The following is a 15,646-nucleotide window of genomic DNA, read 5'->3' on the forward strand; positions in this document are numbered from 1 at the left end:
AGTCTATAATAACGAAAACTTACAAAAAAAGTGAGACTATAAGCCGAAAAAGGAGATTAACAATTCTGTCCCAACTGTTTTAAAAATACTCTCACTAGCCTGTACCTAATCTAATGATATTGTGACAATTTATATTATTATTAACTCAAGAATGAATGTCTGCTTTCAGCCAAGAGCCTGGTCTGGTCGTACCTCATCAACTCCTCGTACTGATGAATGCTGGAGCTCTCTGGTGCCTAAGGTGGAGAGAGAAGAGGACCGTGAGCCCTGGCGACTGCCTGATCTCCGACCACCAATGCATTTCAATATGCATCGCGGTAAGATAAAAAAATCTGATCTTTTTGTCACGTCGTATAAATGCCTTATGTCGTTCGTCAAGTTAAAAAAAATACGTGTCAATTACACAACAAATTATGGAGATTATTCCAAGCATGGTCGAGGTCATGGTTTTTTTGCGCCCAAACAAAGGGAAAGGACTAACCTCCGGGATAACCACGGGAGGGAGGTGATGAATGCTCATGCATACCAACGCAGCCTAAGTCTGTGTTGGTTATGTGGGACTCACGTAAAACCTAGGTGCCCACCCACTACTAGAGAGGCGCAAGCGGCACTCCCTTTGGGAGTATCCGCTGAGATAAAATTACATACCTACTTAGTTGTAATAATTATTATGGTTATAGCTAGTTTGAGCTTTGGTTACATATTATTTATTCACTCTCTTACCAATAACGCGATCTGCAATGTACAAATTTAACCACGTAGTGTTCACTCAGTTTTGAACACTTTGACCTGCGATTTTAATTTTCGGTTTTAACAGTTGGATCTATGTTGCCAGCCCTACAGAAACCACATCTATCTGATGCACTATGATGATGATGATACTATTTTCTTTTCCAGAGAGAGGAGGCTGCGCTGCCTGCGTTGCTCCACTGCCACTGCTGCCACCCCCTCCACCAGCACCGCACTAAGAATAAAAAGCAAACACGCACTAACTATGCACGGACGTCACAAGTTATACTTCTTTGGCGTAAATAAAATTTTAAGTGACTTTTAAACAAACTGCCCATGTTTGTTGTTATACATACATCATTTTTGGAACATTGATAACGAGCCTATAAGCTCAAACCAATACACATCAAACAGAAATGTACCTATTTCAGTTTGTGCGATTACAAGAACTAAACTGGCTGTAGGTTTTTGATAAAATCAAACAAATAATGTAATGTAGGTGAATACCTACTTGTATTATAATTTTAGTATCTAAATCTTAGATCATTTATACGTCTAGATACACTATGACAGCTGTGAAAGAGTCGAAAAAAACTGACTTTAGAACTAATCTCCATTTTAAACAATGCACGCACACTAACACAGTGTCACACAAAAATCCTGATTGTAAGACGTAGCTTGACACGCACACTAAACAAATGTTCCTGGCCTGATTTTATCGGTTATTTAACAGCAAGAGACAGGTTATAGGTAATCCTACCTCCTATATTTTATGATAGTAAGGGACGAGACGAGCAGGACGTTCAGCTGATGGTAATTGGAACACCCTGCCCATCTCAATGCAATGCCACTCAGGATTCTTGAAAATACCAAAAATTCTGAGCGGCACTACAATTGCGCTCGTCACCTTGAGACATAAGATGTTTAGTCTCATTTTCCCAGTATATTCACTAGCTACAGCGCCCTTCAGACTGAAGCACTAGTAATGCTTAAATATTACTACTGCTTCACGGCAGAAATAGGCGCCGTTGTGGTACCCATAATCTAGCCGGCATCCTGTGCAAAGGGCTCCTTTTCCCACTGGTTAATCCTAAAAATATTGCATCCGTGAATATAAAACTTTTATATAATATATCATCTACTTGGCGGAACACACAAGTGTAACGCATTTACGCAGCCGACATGTTATTCGCCCAAAATTGGTTACGGTATCCTTGTATTACATTATATACCCAGTGTAAAGGTCATGGAGTCAACTTGGATTTGTGACTGGCTACACACTAGTGTATCTAAATTACTTATGACTATATCATAGAAAAGCATACTAGCTTTTTAAGTGATGCTATTCTTATTGCGCCAAAAGAAGTATGACTTCTAAAATTTTCCCAAATAAGATCTAGTCGTTAGCAAATAAATATTTATTATTGTAGAAAAGCAATACTTTCTATTACATTAAAGTAAACAGGATTGGATGTAGGTACTTATACCATATGTAACAATTTACTTATCTTGATTTGTTTTGTAAATATTATTAGGATTTGCACTGAAATAAATAGTGTATTTAAAGCATTATTGAAGTTAGAAATAATATACCAAAATATCTTATTCTAGTCTACTGATAGTTACACTGACCTCTAAATACCACTGGACAAAGAGAATTTAAACACTACGTGCGCCACTGGACTGGCGGCTGTCAAAGAGCTTTTGTGCCTGTTTGATATTCGCCATTTTGGCGCTGTTGGCCATGTAGCGACAGTCTGCGGACCTAAAATCTATTTACAAAAAAAATGTGTACTTTATTACGTTGATTCTGGAAGTTTAAATAACACGGAAAACGACGGAAATTAATTCAAAATGCAAAAGTACTTCAGAGTACTGTAGGTTTCATTGCAGCACTTAGTATTATACGTGAAAATAGTTCTCTGGACGCTCGCGAGAGGCGCTTCAAATAGGCACAAAAAATTTGCTGTCAAACATATGGAACAGTCTGTCCAGTGGTATATTAACAGGTCAGTGGATAGTGATGACATAAATATTATTATCAAAATTTTATGATAATTTTGTAGATAATTTCATTAGCATAGTTTAAGATGTATAATTTTTAAGAAAGGTAGACATTTGTGAGAACGCACCGTAAGAACCGTATTTTGTAAAATAGCCGTTATTATACACCTAGGCTTCTATAAGCAGTCTTGAACTACATAATATAATATGTAATTTACGTTGGGGTTCAGTCAATGTTACTTAATATATTGATAGATATACATTAAAGCCAATTCTGCAACTGCAATAAATGTGAATTATTGTCATTAATATTTTAAGCTTAGATTAAGGATTGGTCTCCGCTGCGCTGTAACTAGATACCGCACTACCTAAGAACAATAGTCCTTTATTGCGACAACTATTAGATGCTTGTGTGCGTGGTATTTTGACACTCAATGGCATATTTCAAATTTTGTAACATACGCTTTGTGTTATTTTACAGTGAAATTAATAAAATTCAAAATAATTACTGATGATAATATGTGATCCCAGTGTCTTCCTTATTTCTTCTAGTCGTATTTTAACAATGTTTTACTACACAACCTGACATTTTTTGTTTTAATTTTATTATTTTGTTTCAATTATAAGCAAAGTTTAACATGTGGCACGTCATCAGAGTGCTGCGGATACCAATCCTTCATCTAAGATTTTAAGTAAGCTTTTTGCTAACTCTATTGTTTATAATTTGTCACCTGGGTCAGAAAAACAAAAACAAAGAAAGACAGACAGACTCTTATGTCTGTTGTTTGTTAAATTATATATTTACAGCCATGGTATTTTATATTAGTTTTTATTTCTACTGAAAATTTTGCTTATACATAATATTAAGTATATTATGATAAATAAACAATAATGTAGAACTAAATGGTATATGAAGTTATCTGTACATATATTTTAATAATTATATTCAATCCTTCATACATATCATTATATTATTAAAGGTAAGTTGTGTAGATATATGATAATAATATGATATTTATTATTTCCGTGTAAAAGGTAAAATTTGTAGAATTTGAAAATTAAACGAACTATTACTTTATTGAATCAATTAGTCTTTTGTCCTAAATGAATACGAATATGTCTCCATCTTCTAGTATATAAAATTCTTGTGACATGGTGTTAAACATTGAACTCCTCCGAAACGGCTTGACCGATTCTCATGAAATTTTGAGTGCATATTGCGTACGTCTGAGAATCGGACAACATACATTTTTCATCCTCCTAAATGTTAAGGGTGGTGCACACGAATTTTTTTTTTAATTTTTTTACATTTTTTTTTAAATTTGTTTGATTAGAGTAAGCATTAAAAAAAAACAACTTCAAATTTTCACCCATCTGTGATCAACAGTTACTTTTGTATCGCGATTTTAATATCGGCAATACAACGTTTGCTGGGTCAGCTAGTATTAATATATTATATAAATAGTGACAAGGTGCAACATCCCAATTATAAATCCTACTAATATTATAAACTTGAAAGTTTATAAGAATGTATGGATGTATGTTTGTTACTCTTTCACGCAAAATCTACTAAATGGATTTTAATTGTGTAAGCTATATAGCTCACATCAGAATAACGCATATGTTTGTAATTTACAAAAATATAGTGTAAAAAATAACTTTCTAGAACTTCATTGAGTGTGATTTATCCAAAATATAACGTTAAGTGTCAAGTAAGCCTGAAAAACATAAAAATTCGTGCGTGCTTCGCAAAAACCGTAGGAGTTACAAATATAATTACACATAATGTTTATCTTAAATCATCCTGCAAAAAAGCCCGCGACAGCATAATAAATCTATATTTTATGTGTAAGCCAACATAGTGAATCATAATACAATAAAAATTATTAATTTATTTGTAACGCATATATGGTAGTAATATTGATCCTTATATCAAAAAACTGCCTTTTTGAATATAGTATGAAAGTAGAAAAACTTTTTCTTTTACATTAAATCATTCGGATAAATATTTGAATAGTTATGACGATGGCGATTAACAACTGAGTGCGCGATATTATGTTGCGGTCCGGTGGTGGGCAAATGGACCGGGCATGCTGGCGGTCGGACGACTGCGGGTGGGGGAGTTATTAATTATTAACGCCTTCAGTACCCATTAAAACTTGCATTTTCGATTACTATCAACAAATCGCAGGGAAAAACTTTAACGTTTGGGCACACAATATTTTTCCACGGCTAATGCTAAGTGGCTTACTACCAATGGAAAGCCACATTTTTTTGAGCGTCATAATAATATATGTTATTAACGCGAAATATTAAAAGACTTTTTCTTCGTAGTCGGATTTAATAAGTAAGTTGGATAAAGAACGGCCGAACACTAAAAATAATATAAATGACAAAATGGTTAGCAAGTAATATAATAACAAAAATATTTCGCCTATCCCTGTGTATAAAGCAATAAAATAAAATATTCAAATCGCTTAGCTTAACTTAGCGCTTTTGAATCGTGATTTTAAATATTTCTTTTAAATTACTGAATCTACCATATTATGTTCCGAAAAAGGAGAGCTCGTAAGAACAAGATAAAAAAAACTCAAAGGACACTCAATTAGAGTCTGTAAGGTGCTGCATTAAGTTCAAAGTTAAGATCGTTATAATTATTACAAATATTTCATAAAAAGTTATGAAATAATTAATCATCGTTGGATGCATCAACCTTTAAATTTAAGTGTTATAATAATGAAAATCACTATTAAGAGCAAAAAGGTGACGATTTTTGTGACGCGATATTATCAAACGACGATTATAAAAACTTGCCTGTGTGGAGGAGCCTTAAATGAATTGTCAGGATGCTTAGTGAAAATGATGGTCGTGATTACTGTCATAATGAGTAATCACGTTTAACAAAAATAATGGTTTATTAACTATAACTGGCCAACCAGACACCAGAAACCCGTTCACGAGTTGACGCATGGACCAGCCATCGTTCCCATCACACATATTTGAGGAAGGGAGGCAACCCGCCACACGCCGCCTCCCCAAGCGATTCTGTTTTAGTAGGCATGATAAACCATGTTAACTTCAAAATTTTAAAATAATGCTGACAAATAAAGCCCACAAAATGACCCTTTATAATGCTGCAATTGCAGTGGATATTATTTAATCTTAAATAATATTCACAAGATTATACAATCGCAATAAAAAGATTAATTATCAATTAGGTGGACCGTGTGTAATTTTTGAAGTGAAACTGTTTCTTTAGAATACTTACTTAGATTTGAAACTCGACGAAACGAAAAGGCGAGATGATAGAGACACAAACGGGTAAATTGTATAGCATTCAGCCTGCGAGAGAATGAGATAGAGTACATACACGATCTGGGTCTTCTCTTTGTGCGATGCTTCGTAGCGTCCCCACTATCTGCTACTAAGCATTGTATGACAATTATTATATGGATATATTTAACTTCATTGTTAATGGTGATATTTTTTATGGTCAGATAAATTTTTGTTCGGTCAATATCCATATGTAAGTAAGGTAAGGTAAGATAGATAACCATAGAGTAACTTATTATGGTAAAGGTAGGTAACTATCCATCCCTATTCCCTAATCTGTGATATTAGTAAAGTGAGATCTGTGATCAGCGCCATCTATCGAAAAACGTTATGTTGTGAGTAATAATATTACTCGACAGATTCACTGTTCAATTTAGAAATACAAAATAGTTTATTATAATAAATGACACTAGATGACATGTAATCTATCACTATTTATTTTTAAATTGAATTTAGATGGGGTCTCTATGGTTCAGCGCCATAAAATAAGTTTAGTACACTAACGTACCATTACCCGCAATACTTCTTAATATTGCAAAATAAAATAATTTTCAAAAGTAACGCTAGGTAGCTGATCGGAAAATACAATGCAAATTGTTGCCTTATATTTTGTAAATGATAAAATCTATCTTTACTGAATTCCGTGCGTGCATTGAGTTTTTAATTATTTATGTATTTATACCCAATATTCGGTAATTTGCTATTGTTATAACACAATTTTATTATATTCGAATAATTGGGGGGATTTCATTTTATATTCCTTTTAAATCTTTATGTATAAATGTTTCAAGTTTTAAAGACATCATATTATATAACTATAACAGTATGGATATATAGTATTTGTTGATATAAATCAAACTTGAAATAGGGTCAATTCAAATCGAATAACGACTGAGGCGTCGTTTCCTTTGTCTTTTCATTTAGTTTGAAATATGTTTATTTTACTTACTTGGAAAATTATCGTACAATGTAGATCGGTAGTTATTTTTTCCAAATTATATTGTATATCATACACAAGCAATCTCGCACTTTCGCACTTCTTCACTCGCATGGTTTCTGTCGGCGCAAGTAGTTTTCAACAATTTTTTGTATAACTTTTTGCTCTATGATGTACATGTATTATACATTACTGAGAAGCTTATTTCAGTTCTATTTTATTGATGGTTTTTTTAGACCAGAAAACTGAGATAATCTTGACATAATAAATAAAATTAAAATCTTCAAATTTATGTCGTGAAATTCCTACCTTACTCAATATTTTGCTTCATATGGTATTTGGTTTGATAAATTTATAAAAGTAATATAATTCAATAAAAAGAAGATTAAATTTCCTATCATTCAATATATAAATATAAAGTCTAGATACTGGAACTCTATTCACAAAAGGGTTATGAATGTATGGTCACTAACGCGTGCAATCTCTCGTAAATTTCGTGGGTGTCTTTCTGCAGAAATATCTCAAATTATTACTATGAAGCCACGGACGAAAAAAAAAATAAGGACACCTTACATAACAGTGAGGCACCAAGACAAGCCGGTACACGTGTAAATACATTTCCCACGATACACTTACACTAAGACAAGCCGATCGGCCGCCATTATGAGATTTGCCATCGTCTTTGACAGATCAGTTTGCGTCGCAATAAAATATTTTAAAAATGCCGTCGTGGGTTGTGAAAAAGTGTAAAAACAATAATATAAAAGTATTTATGGATATATGATTATATAAGGAAAATTGGGTAACTGGTATACCCCGTAACCGCACACACACTAGCATAAAGGTGCTTCACTTGCTAATATCACGGCGCGGAGTCCTCCTTTTTTTACTAGCCCGTGCTATGAAGCATGTAAATATCAGTTCGGTGAAAAGAAAGAACAAATAACACTTCATCAAATAATTTGCACTTATTATAATACATTGTTTCACTAGCTTTCAGATAAATTCACTAAAATCAACGTAACTATAAGCATTCTTTTGCTACAAGTAAAATAATTCGCGCGGGTAAATGGGCGAGTTTCAACAATTAGAAAGCGCGTAACATAAAAGATGAGAAGAAATAGCTTTTATGTTTTTGAGCATGATAAATATTGATCTTAAGACTTGAATGACTAATTCACTTATAGTAATCATCTTGACCTGCGATATAAAGTAGCATTAAATTTTCCAAGTCTTCAACGAATTATAGCCTATAGTTAAAACAATAAGTACATTTTTAAATTAAAAATAACGTAACTCTCTTCATGTACGTCGAAGCGTTGCTACGCGAAAATATCTTGCTGATTATTATATTTTATATAATATAAATAATTGACAAGTAACAATTATTAACATTTGACATAAATTTCTGACAAATTTCATTGATTGTTTATTTTATTTATTTAGAGCATTGGTAACAAGGCCAAATCAAACCAAAATACAATAAACGAATATTTAAATAGGTTTATAACAGCAAAATTACATTGACATATAAGCAAAACATAATGACGTTTACAGTATCTTTTTGATGTTAATGAAAATAAACTTCTTCGACTATTATACGTTGCGCGCGCACAACCAAAGAGAATTTAAGCACTACGTACAACGACATCTAAAAATAAAAGTTTTCAGGAATTTTCTGACGCTTGCGACATTTATTAAGCTATTGCATAGCTTCTATCGAGGGCCTTGAGCGTGGAGACCGAATCCAGAAATTTCGTAACGAGAATAACCTAACACTTTTTTCTAGATGTATATAGATATTTCGCCACGGTCATTTCAGTTGCCGTGGAACAGCGGTTATCACGTATGCTTTTTGTGCAGTACGACAACATCACGTTTTTTTAATTTTTAATATTATGACAAGCATTTTTATTTAGTTTCACCTGTCCCGTTGTCTGTCTGTAATCAAATCTTGCAAGTTAAGTTTTACTCACTTCCTGTATGACTTTTTTTAAATTGATTTCATTAAAAAAAATACTGCATAAATAAATTAAATAAATAATTATAATTGCATATGTTGATAAAAAGTGCTATGTAATAGCTTTGCCGCGGCAGTACCCGAGTGCCACACGTCTTTTAATTTTTTTAGTTTCTTCGTCCATTATTAGAACAGGCAAAGGGTTCAAGCCAATACAGCCGTATTCGTTAATATTCAATAATTTATTTCACGATTTTTACAATATAGTACTTTCTTCACACGTAGAATAGCACGACATATTAATATATTAATGTTACGCCAAAGAAGTATAACTTTGTGCAAACATAAGTATACAAATACCTTTTTTTTATTTTAGACGTGGATTATTCAGTGGAAACTGTCCATATTTTTTAGTAAATCAGAAAAATTTATATTTTTATAATAAAGAACTTCGTTCCTATCCAGGGTCTCACACACCACACTTTTTTTATTTATTTGTGTTTTAGGCACTCCTGATACTCTATATCCATTTCAATCTCTCGTAGCCTACTCCTTTTAAAAATACTCCAGACGCGGCGGAGGATTTGTTTTATAATATGTAGTGATTTTGCTGTAAAAAGTGTCTTTGAAATTTTATTAAACGTCGAATGCAATGCTGTTTATTATATCTCTGGCTAAAGCAAGTCTGAAAATGAACAAACTTGTAGTTTTCCAATTACAGCACTAGAGCGCATTATGCGGCATAATGCTCAACGTTGAGGGTTGAGTGTTAGTACTACAGTAACGCTTCGCACAATCGAGTACTTACTGCTTTCGCGTGATGCGTAGAATAGATACCAACTCAGTGGCAGAAAAATTAACGTGTATCTTTTCTATAAGTTGGCATTTATTTACTATCGGTAGTAATATTGTTTATTGTTGAAAAAAATTTGAAAGCTTTCGTTTCGTCGTAGTTTTTTAGAAATAATAAAACTTAATTCAGACTGTGTTAAAAAATGTAAATATGGATAAAGGTACAAATTTATCGAAAAATTATTTAAATATTCTTCGTTTATTGTATTTTGGTTTGAGCTGATGGTCTTGTTACCAATGCTTTAAATAAATAAAACTAAAACTAATGAAGGTACAAACATTGACTATTTAATTTTACATACCACATTTAAAATGTGACTACAATTTCATTTTAGAATTCTAAAGACACAAATTTATTGAACAGAAATATACTTTTGTCAACATTGCAATGGCTTGATCGAATCATTTATTGAAGCAGATATCTTAAATGTTTTCGTAGAAATTAACATATTATTTATCAAAATGAAGAAGACAACATCTTATTTTCTTATTAGATTGCTGACTCTATGAATATTTTTTCAACACTGAACTTAGTACACACGCACTTTGCTGGTGCATTTTTAAACTAATTCATGTTCCAATTAAGCATCAGCACAATTCCGCATTGTGCGGCACTGAGTCGCATTATGTTCTGTAATTGGAAAACTATCTAAGACCACCCCAGCTCTTTAATTGGAAAACTATCTATAACGAATTCTCATAAGCTGATAGCCTTGATGCCTGTGCTTGTATTAAATAAAATAGTTACAGTTAATTGTCAAATGTCAAAGTCAAAGTCACGTCAAAGATTTCTGTCTTTTTCTGATCAAAATTGCTCTTGAGAGGTTGGTTTCGTGTTTAAATAAATCTGTTTTCATCTATTAATTTCCGTATATTTTATGTAATATTACAGAACAATTTCAATTAAAGCAATTAAATTATAGTATCAGTGCGTTTATTTTAGTGATCAAGTGAATTTGTTTTCTACTTGAACATAACCTGTAAGAAGATCTATTTGCACCATCAATAAAGCCGCTCTATTTTTCAGTAACAAAAATGGGACGTTATTCTCGGGAGCCAGATAACCCTGCGAAGTCATGCAAAGCTCGTGGTTCAAACCTCCGTGTTCACTTCAAGGTAAAATTATCGTTAGTTTTTTGATGTTGTTTACCAGTCCACATACACATTGTACATTTGAATGATATATTTTACAGAACACATATGAAACTGCAATGGCAATTAGGAAATTGCCTCTGCGTCGTGCTGTACGTTATCTTAAGAATGTAACGGAGAAAAAAGAATGTATTCCATTCCGGAGGTTTAACGGTGGAATTGGCAGGTGTGCTCAGGCCAAACAATTCGGAACCACACAGGGTCGTTGGCCCAAAAAATCAGCTGAATTTCTGCTGCAACTGCTAAGGAATGCAGAGTCTAATGCGGATAACAAAGGCCTTGATGTGGACAGGCTTGTCATTGATCACATTCAGGTAATAATATTTTGTGTAACTAATTTTACTAATTATTTATTATTTAACCTCAAAATTGTGTTGTGAAAGAAAATATTTTATGAATATTTTAATATTGCTAGTAAGTACAATCATCACATTCAGGTATCAATATTATTTCTCTCTGTAACTATTTACTTTAACCCCATAATAATAGTGTTGTGGTTAAAGAAAATATATTTTATTTATTTAGTATTGCAAGTTTCAATTGAATGTGCAGAGTGAAACATGCTATGCACATTTACCTACTGATCAAGTACTATCCTCATATATTTAAATTATGTGACACATTGTTTGTCCGCGATGGACTCCTAAACTAATGAACGGATTTTAATGGGGATTACTTCATGGAGTGCAGTGTAGTCCAACTTGAGAGATTTGGGACCCATAATTATTTTTATTTCCAATATTTGTTTTGAATGGACATATTTTCTATGAGAGAATTCATTGACACACAGTTTGACAGTTCTGCTGTGAAACAATTTCATTATAGTCAGGATTATAGTTTACAACAGGGAGCAATGACATTGTATACATAATATAGAATGTAACTGACAGAGAGCGTAGTTTACAAAATAATTAACAGTAATTATTATGCACAGAACAACATCTGTCACTGTCAGCTAGTATTGCATTAGTGATAAATATGTTACCTTGCCTAATCTCACCTATTTGCATTTGCACACAATATGCTTGAATAGTAAGTATAGAACTGTTCAATAATTATATCCGTGCTATTTTTTATTATATATAAAATTCTCGTATCACAATGTCCATTCCCGTACTCCTCCGAAACGGCTTGACCGATTCTCATGAAATTTTGTGAGCATATTGGGTAGGTCTGAGAATCGGACAACATCTATTTTTCATACCCCTAAATGTTAAGGGTGGTCCACACGAAATTTTTTTTTTAATTTTTTTAAATTTGTTTGGTTATGAGTCAGCATTAAAAAATACATACAACTTCAAATTTTCACCCATCTACGATCAACAGTTACTTTTTTATCGCGATTTTAATATCGGCAATACAAAGTTTGCTGGATCAGCTAGTTTTTTATATTTTATTATAATGGCATGACTTAATTCACAAAATATGGATTTTGGAACAGAAATATTAGAATTAGAATGTTTATTGAGTTTACTCTCATAATTTATTTATGTTTTTCATTTACTTCATAATTAGATGCCTTTTAGCTTGACAATCTGTGTTTATTTATATCAGAGATGTTTTCAAAAGGCATACAGTAAATTGAGTTTGAAGATTGTTTAGAACTAGAATTTTAGTATTTTATTCTAAGAATTTGAACTCAAAACATAAATTTATGAATTTACACTAAAAAGAAGATTCATTCAAGCACTTCTGTGTTTTTTCAAAAAGTTTTAATTTTATATAGTGTAGCTGAATTTCTGAATTCTTCTTCTTTAGGCTCCAATATTGTTTCCAATTATTTTTTTGAGGCCATCTCTCAAGGATTTTAGCTAGATTTCTGGTCTAAGTGTACATGTTTCTGACATTGCAATTTGGTTGGTTTTAACAAATTCTCCATAATAAATAGTGGCAAGAACCTCCTTTTAAGCATATAAAGAATGCTTGTGTCAGGAGGCTCCACTCTTTCTTAGCCTTAGAATAACATATTTAGAGAACTTAATAATGTTTTAAATGTGTGTGTGTTAGTGTGTGTGTGTGTGTGTGAGTATGTGTATGTGTGTTTTAGCGTATATATGTAGCGTATGGAAGCTTTGATAGAAGTGATTGTAGTAGGGCTTCTCTATAAGTAGATTAGCCAAGCCTTTCTCTTGCTTTAAATAACTGTTGCCACAGTCTGAATATCTGTTAGGTATGCAATTGGTTATTGATAAAATGATGACCCTCTGGGTATACCTACCAAGAGCTGGCAGTTAATTATGTGCACCATAATTTTGGAAAGTAAAGAGATTTTAGCAATAGGCCTTTAGCTTACCATATTTACTGCAGGCAGGGATGTGCATTGTTTTTCTAGTAAGGTAGGCACTGTGGATCTAACAAGTCATAGTTGTGCGTTGAAATATGAAAGATTGCTTACCAGTGGGAGGCTCCTTTACACAGGATGCCGGCTAGATTATGGGTACCACAACGGCGCCTATTTCTGCCGTGAAGCAGTAATGTGTAAGCATTACTGTGTTTCGGTCTGAAGGGCGCCATAGCTAGTGAAATTACTGGGCAAATGAGACTTAACATCTTATGTCTCAAGTGACGAGCGCAATTGTAGTGGCACTCAGAATTTTCGAGTTTTTCAAGAATCCTGAGCGGCACTGCATTGTAATGGGCAGGGCGTATCAATTACCATCAGCTGAACGTCCTGCTCGTCTCGTCCCTTATTATCATAAAAAAAAGGTATTAAGTATCTTTTTTTATGAGTGTTCACTAAAAGTTTGGTTATAAAATAACAGAAACCAAATTAAACAAAATTAATGTTAACATTAGTGCTACATTAGGTTCATAATGAAGTAGGCACTGCCTAATTACCCATATGATATACCCACCCCTGACTGCAGGACGGTTGGCAGTTTCTTTCTCTTGTCATTAAGAGTTGGGTTTGAGGCAAAGAGAGTATCTAGATGAGCTCCTCTTTCCACTGAATGGACAGGTTTGAAACACCTGTAGTTTGTTGTTAGCTGTTGCTTAGCATGTGTCTGGGATGTGATGATGTTCACTGATTGTGTAGTTCTATTGAGCTTGGGTGGAAAATATCCTTCCCCAAGGAATCCAGGCTATTGCAATCTGCCAACTTCTGCATAGGCACTATGCTACTGACCAGGCAATAGATGTGTCAAGAGGACCCTGGACTGTGGCTATTATCTGAGAGTTTTTTATGCTGCATCTTTTCTCTCAGATTCAATCAATTTTGAGAAAATAAATTCCTTTTATCAGGGTCTGGGAGGTGTGTGGGTGTCTCAAGTAATTTTGATAACCTATACATGCCAAAATAATGTTCAGATAACCCTGTGTTGTCTGTGATGCTCTGCTAAATTAAAACAGTAAACTGCCAATTAAAAGCACCCAATGAGACAATCCATCTCTACATTACCATTATGGAATCTGTGGACACACATGAAGAGATGTGTATGTGACATGTGTTATTAGTAGACAAGTTCCTAAGTATAACAACATCAGCACTACATTTACTCATTCAGCATAGACATGATCCGAGCGACATGCTTATAGGATAGGGATTCTCTGACTATGTCAAACATGGTGTATGGCCACAATTGCCAGTTTTCCATGTGATTGTTGGTACATGATCAAGCACCCATTTGTGCTGTCATCTTAAAGTGGCCTTGCTTATTATAATATATTTATTAAGCTCTTAGTATGTAGTTGTTAGTAATAATTTATTTCTAAGAGATAACCAATCAGTACATTTTCATGTACACTAATATTATAAAGGGGAAATACTTGTACTTGTGCTTTTGTTCATAATGAAGACCAAAGCTACTTGACACACCAGTAGAATGCTATACATATTTATTATCACTGAGAAACATGAGTAAAAAGTAGAGATGCCAATGTAATTTGCAATAATGTAAAAATGGGGAGATGTTGTTGTACAACACATTGGTTAGGTACATTTTTTTGTACCCGCAAACTCATTCAGAAGGAAGTTGGGGCGAGTGACTTTGTAATAATATACAAGGATATAGAGTATAAACTACATAATCTGTTATTACAGTAGACTATAACAATACCTATCTAACTATAAATAAAACATTTCAGGTAAACCGCGCCCCATGCCTGCGTAGACGCACATACCGTGCTCACGGTCGTATCAACCCGTACATGTCATCTCCATGCCACATTGAGGTGTGTCTAAGCGAACGTGAGGACGCCGTGGCCCGCGCCGCTGCTACTGACGACGCGCCCGCTAAGAAGAAGCTGTCGAAAAAGAAGCTTGCCCGACAGAAGGAGAAGATGATGAGGGAATAGGTGTTAAGGGTTAATAAATGACTGGAAAATCAGAATGGCTTTTGGTTTTAGTTGGTTATTTCCTAGTATGTAGTATGTACTGCTCAAAGTAGGTGTTAGAAGCAAGATTTTATGTCAACTGTCAATCTGTGCATCTGCATTTCAATATGTCATGTTTAAGTTCCTTATATTATTAGTATACAGATATTATTATTTTCATCCTACTCCTGCTTTTGATATTTTATAACAAACCAAAAGTTCTCTTTTCTTATAACTTAAACGAATGATGTAATACTATTCTATTATATTCTTCATTAGTGGCTTGTGGAACTAGTCAGCTAATGACACATTTAAGTAGTTGACATCAAATATTTACAAAAATAGTGAAAAGTAGGGAAAGGAGG

The 15,646-nt window shown here is 33.5% G+C and overlaps 2 protein-coding genes across 2 annotated transcripts in view; both read left to right on the forward strand.

Moving 5' to 3' along the window:
• Positions 1–1,126, forward strand: part of LOC126967555 (SKI family transcriptional corepressor 2) — a 51,651-nt gene extending 50,525 nt beyond the window's left edge. Inside the window, exons 9-10 of the mRNA XM_050812083.1 lie at positions 170–317; positions 898–1,126. Coding sequence (XP_050668040.1) covers positions 170–317; positions 898–968 — 219 coding nt within the window. The 3' untranslated portion in view covers positions 969–1,126. The remainder of the gene's footprint in view (positions 1–169; positions 318–897) is intronic.
• A 9,437-nt stretch (positions 1,127–10,563) lies between these two features.
• On the forward strand, positions 10,564–15,298 carry LOC126967600 (60S ribosomal protein L17). Its single transcript, XM_050812133.1, has 4 exons — positions 10,564–10,639; positions 10,843–10,931; positions 11,009–11,281; positions 15,054–15,298. The coding sequence occupies exons 2-4, from the start codon at positions 10,851–10,853 to the stop codon at positions 15,261–15,263; spliced, it is 564 nt and encodes a 187-aa protein (XP_050668090.1). The 5' UTR covers positions 10,564–10,639; positions 10,843–10,850; the 3' UTR covers positions 15,264–15,298.
• Positions 15,299–15,646: the final 348 nt, after the last annotated feature.

This window comes from Leptidea sinapis, chromosome 13 (genome assembly GCF_905404315.1).
Source record: "Leptidea sinapis chromosome 13, ilLepSina1.1, whole genome shotgun sequence".
NCBI classification, from domain to species: domain Eukaryota; kingdom Metazoa; phylum Arthropoda; class Insecta; order Lepidoptera; family Pieridae; genus Leptidea; species Leptidea sinapis.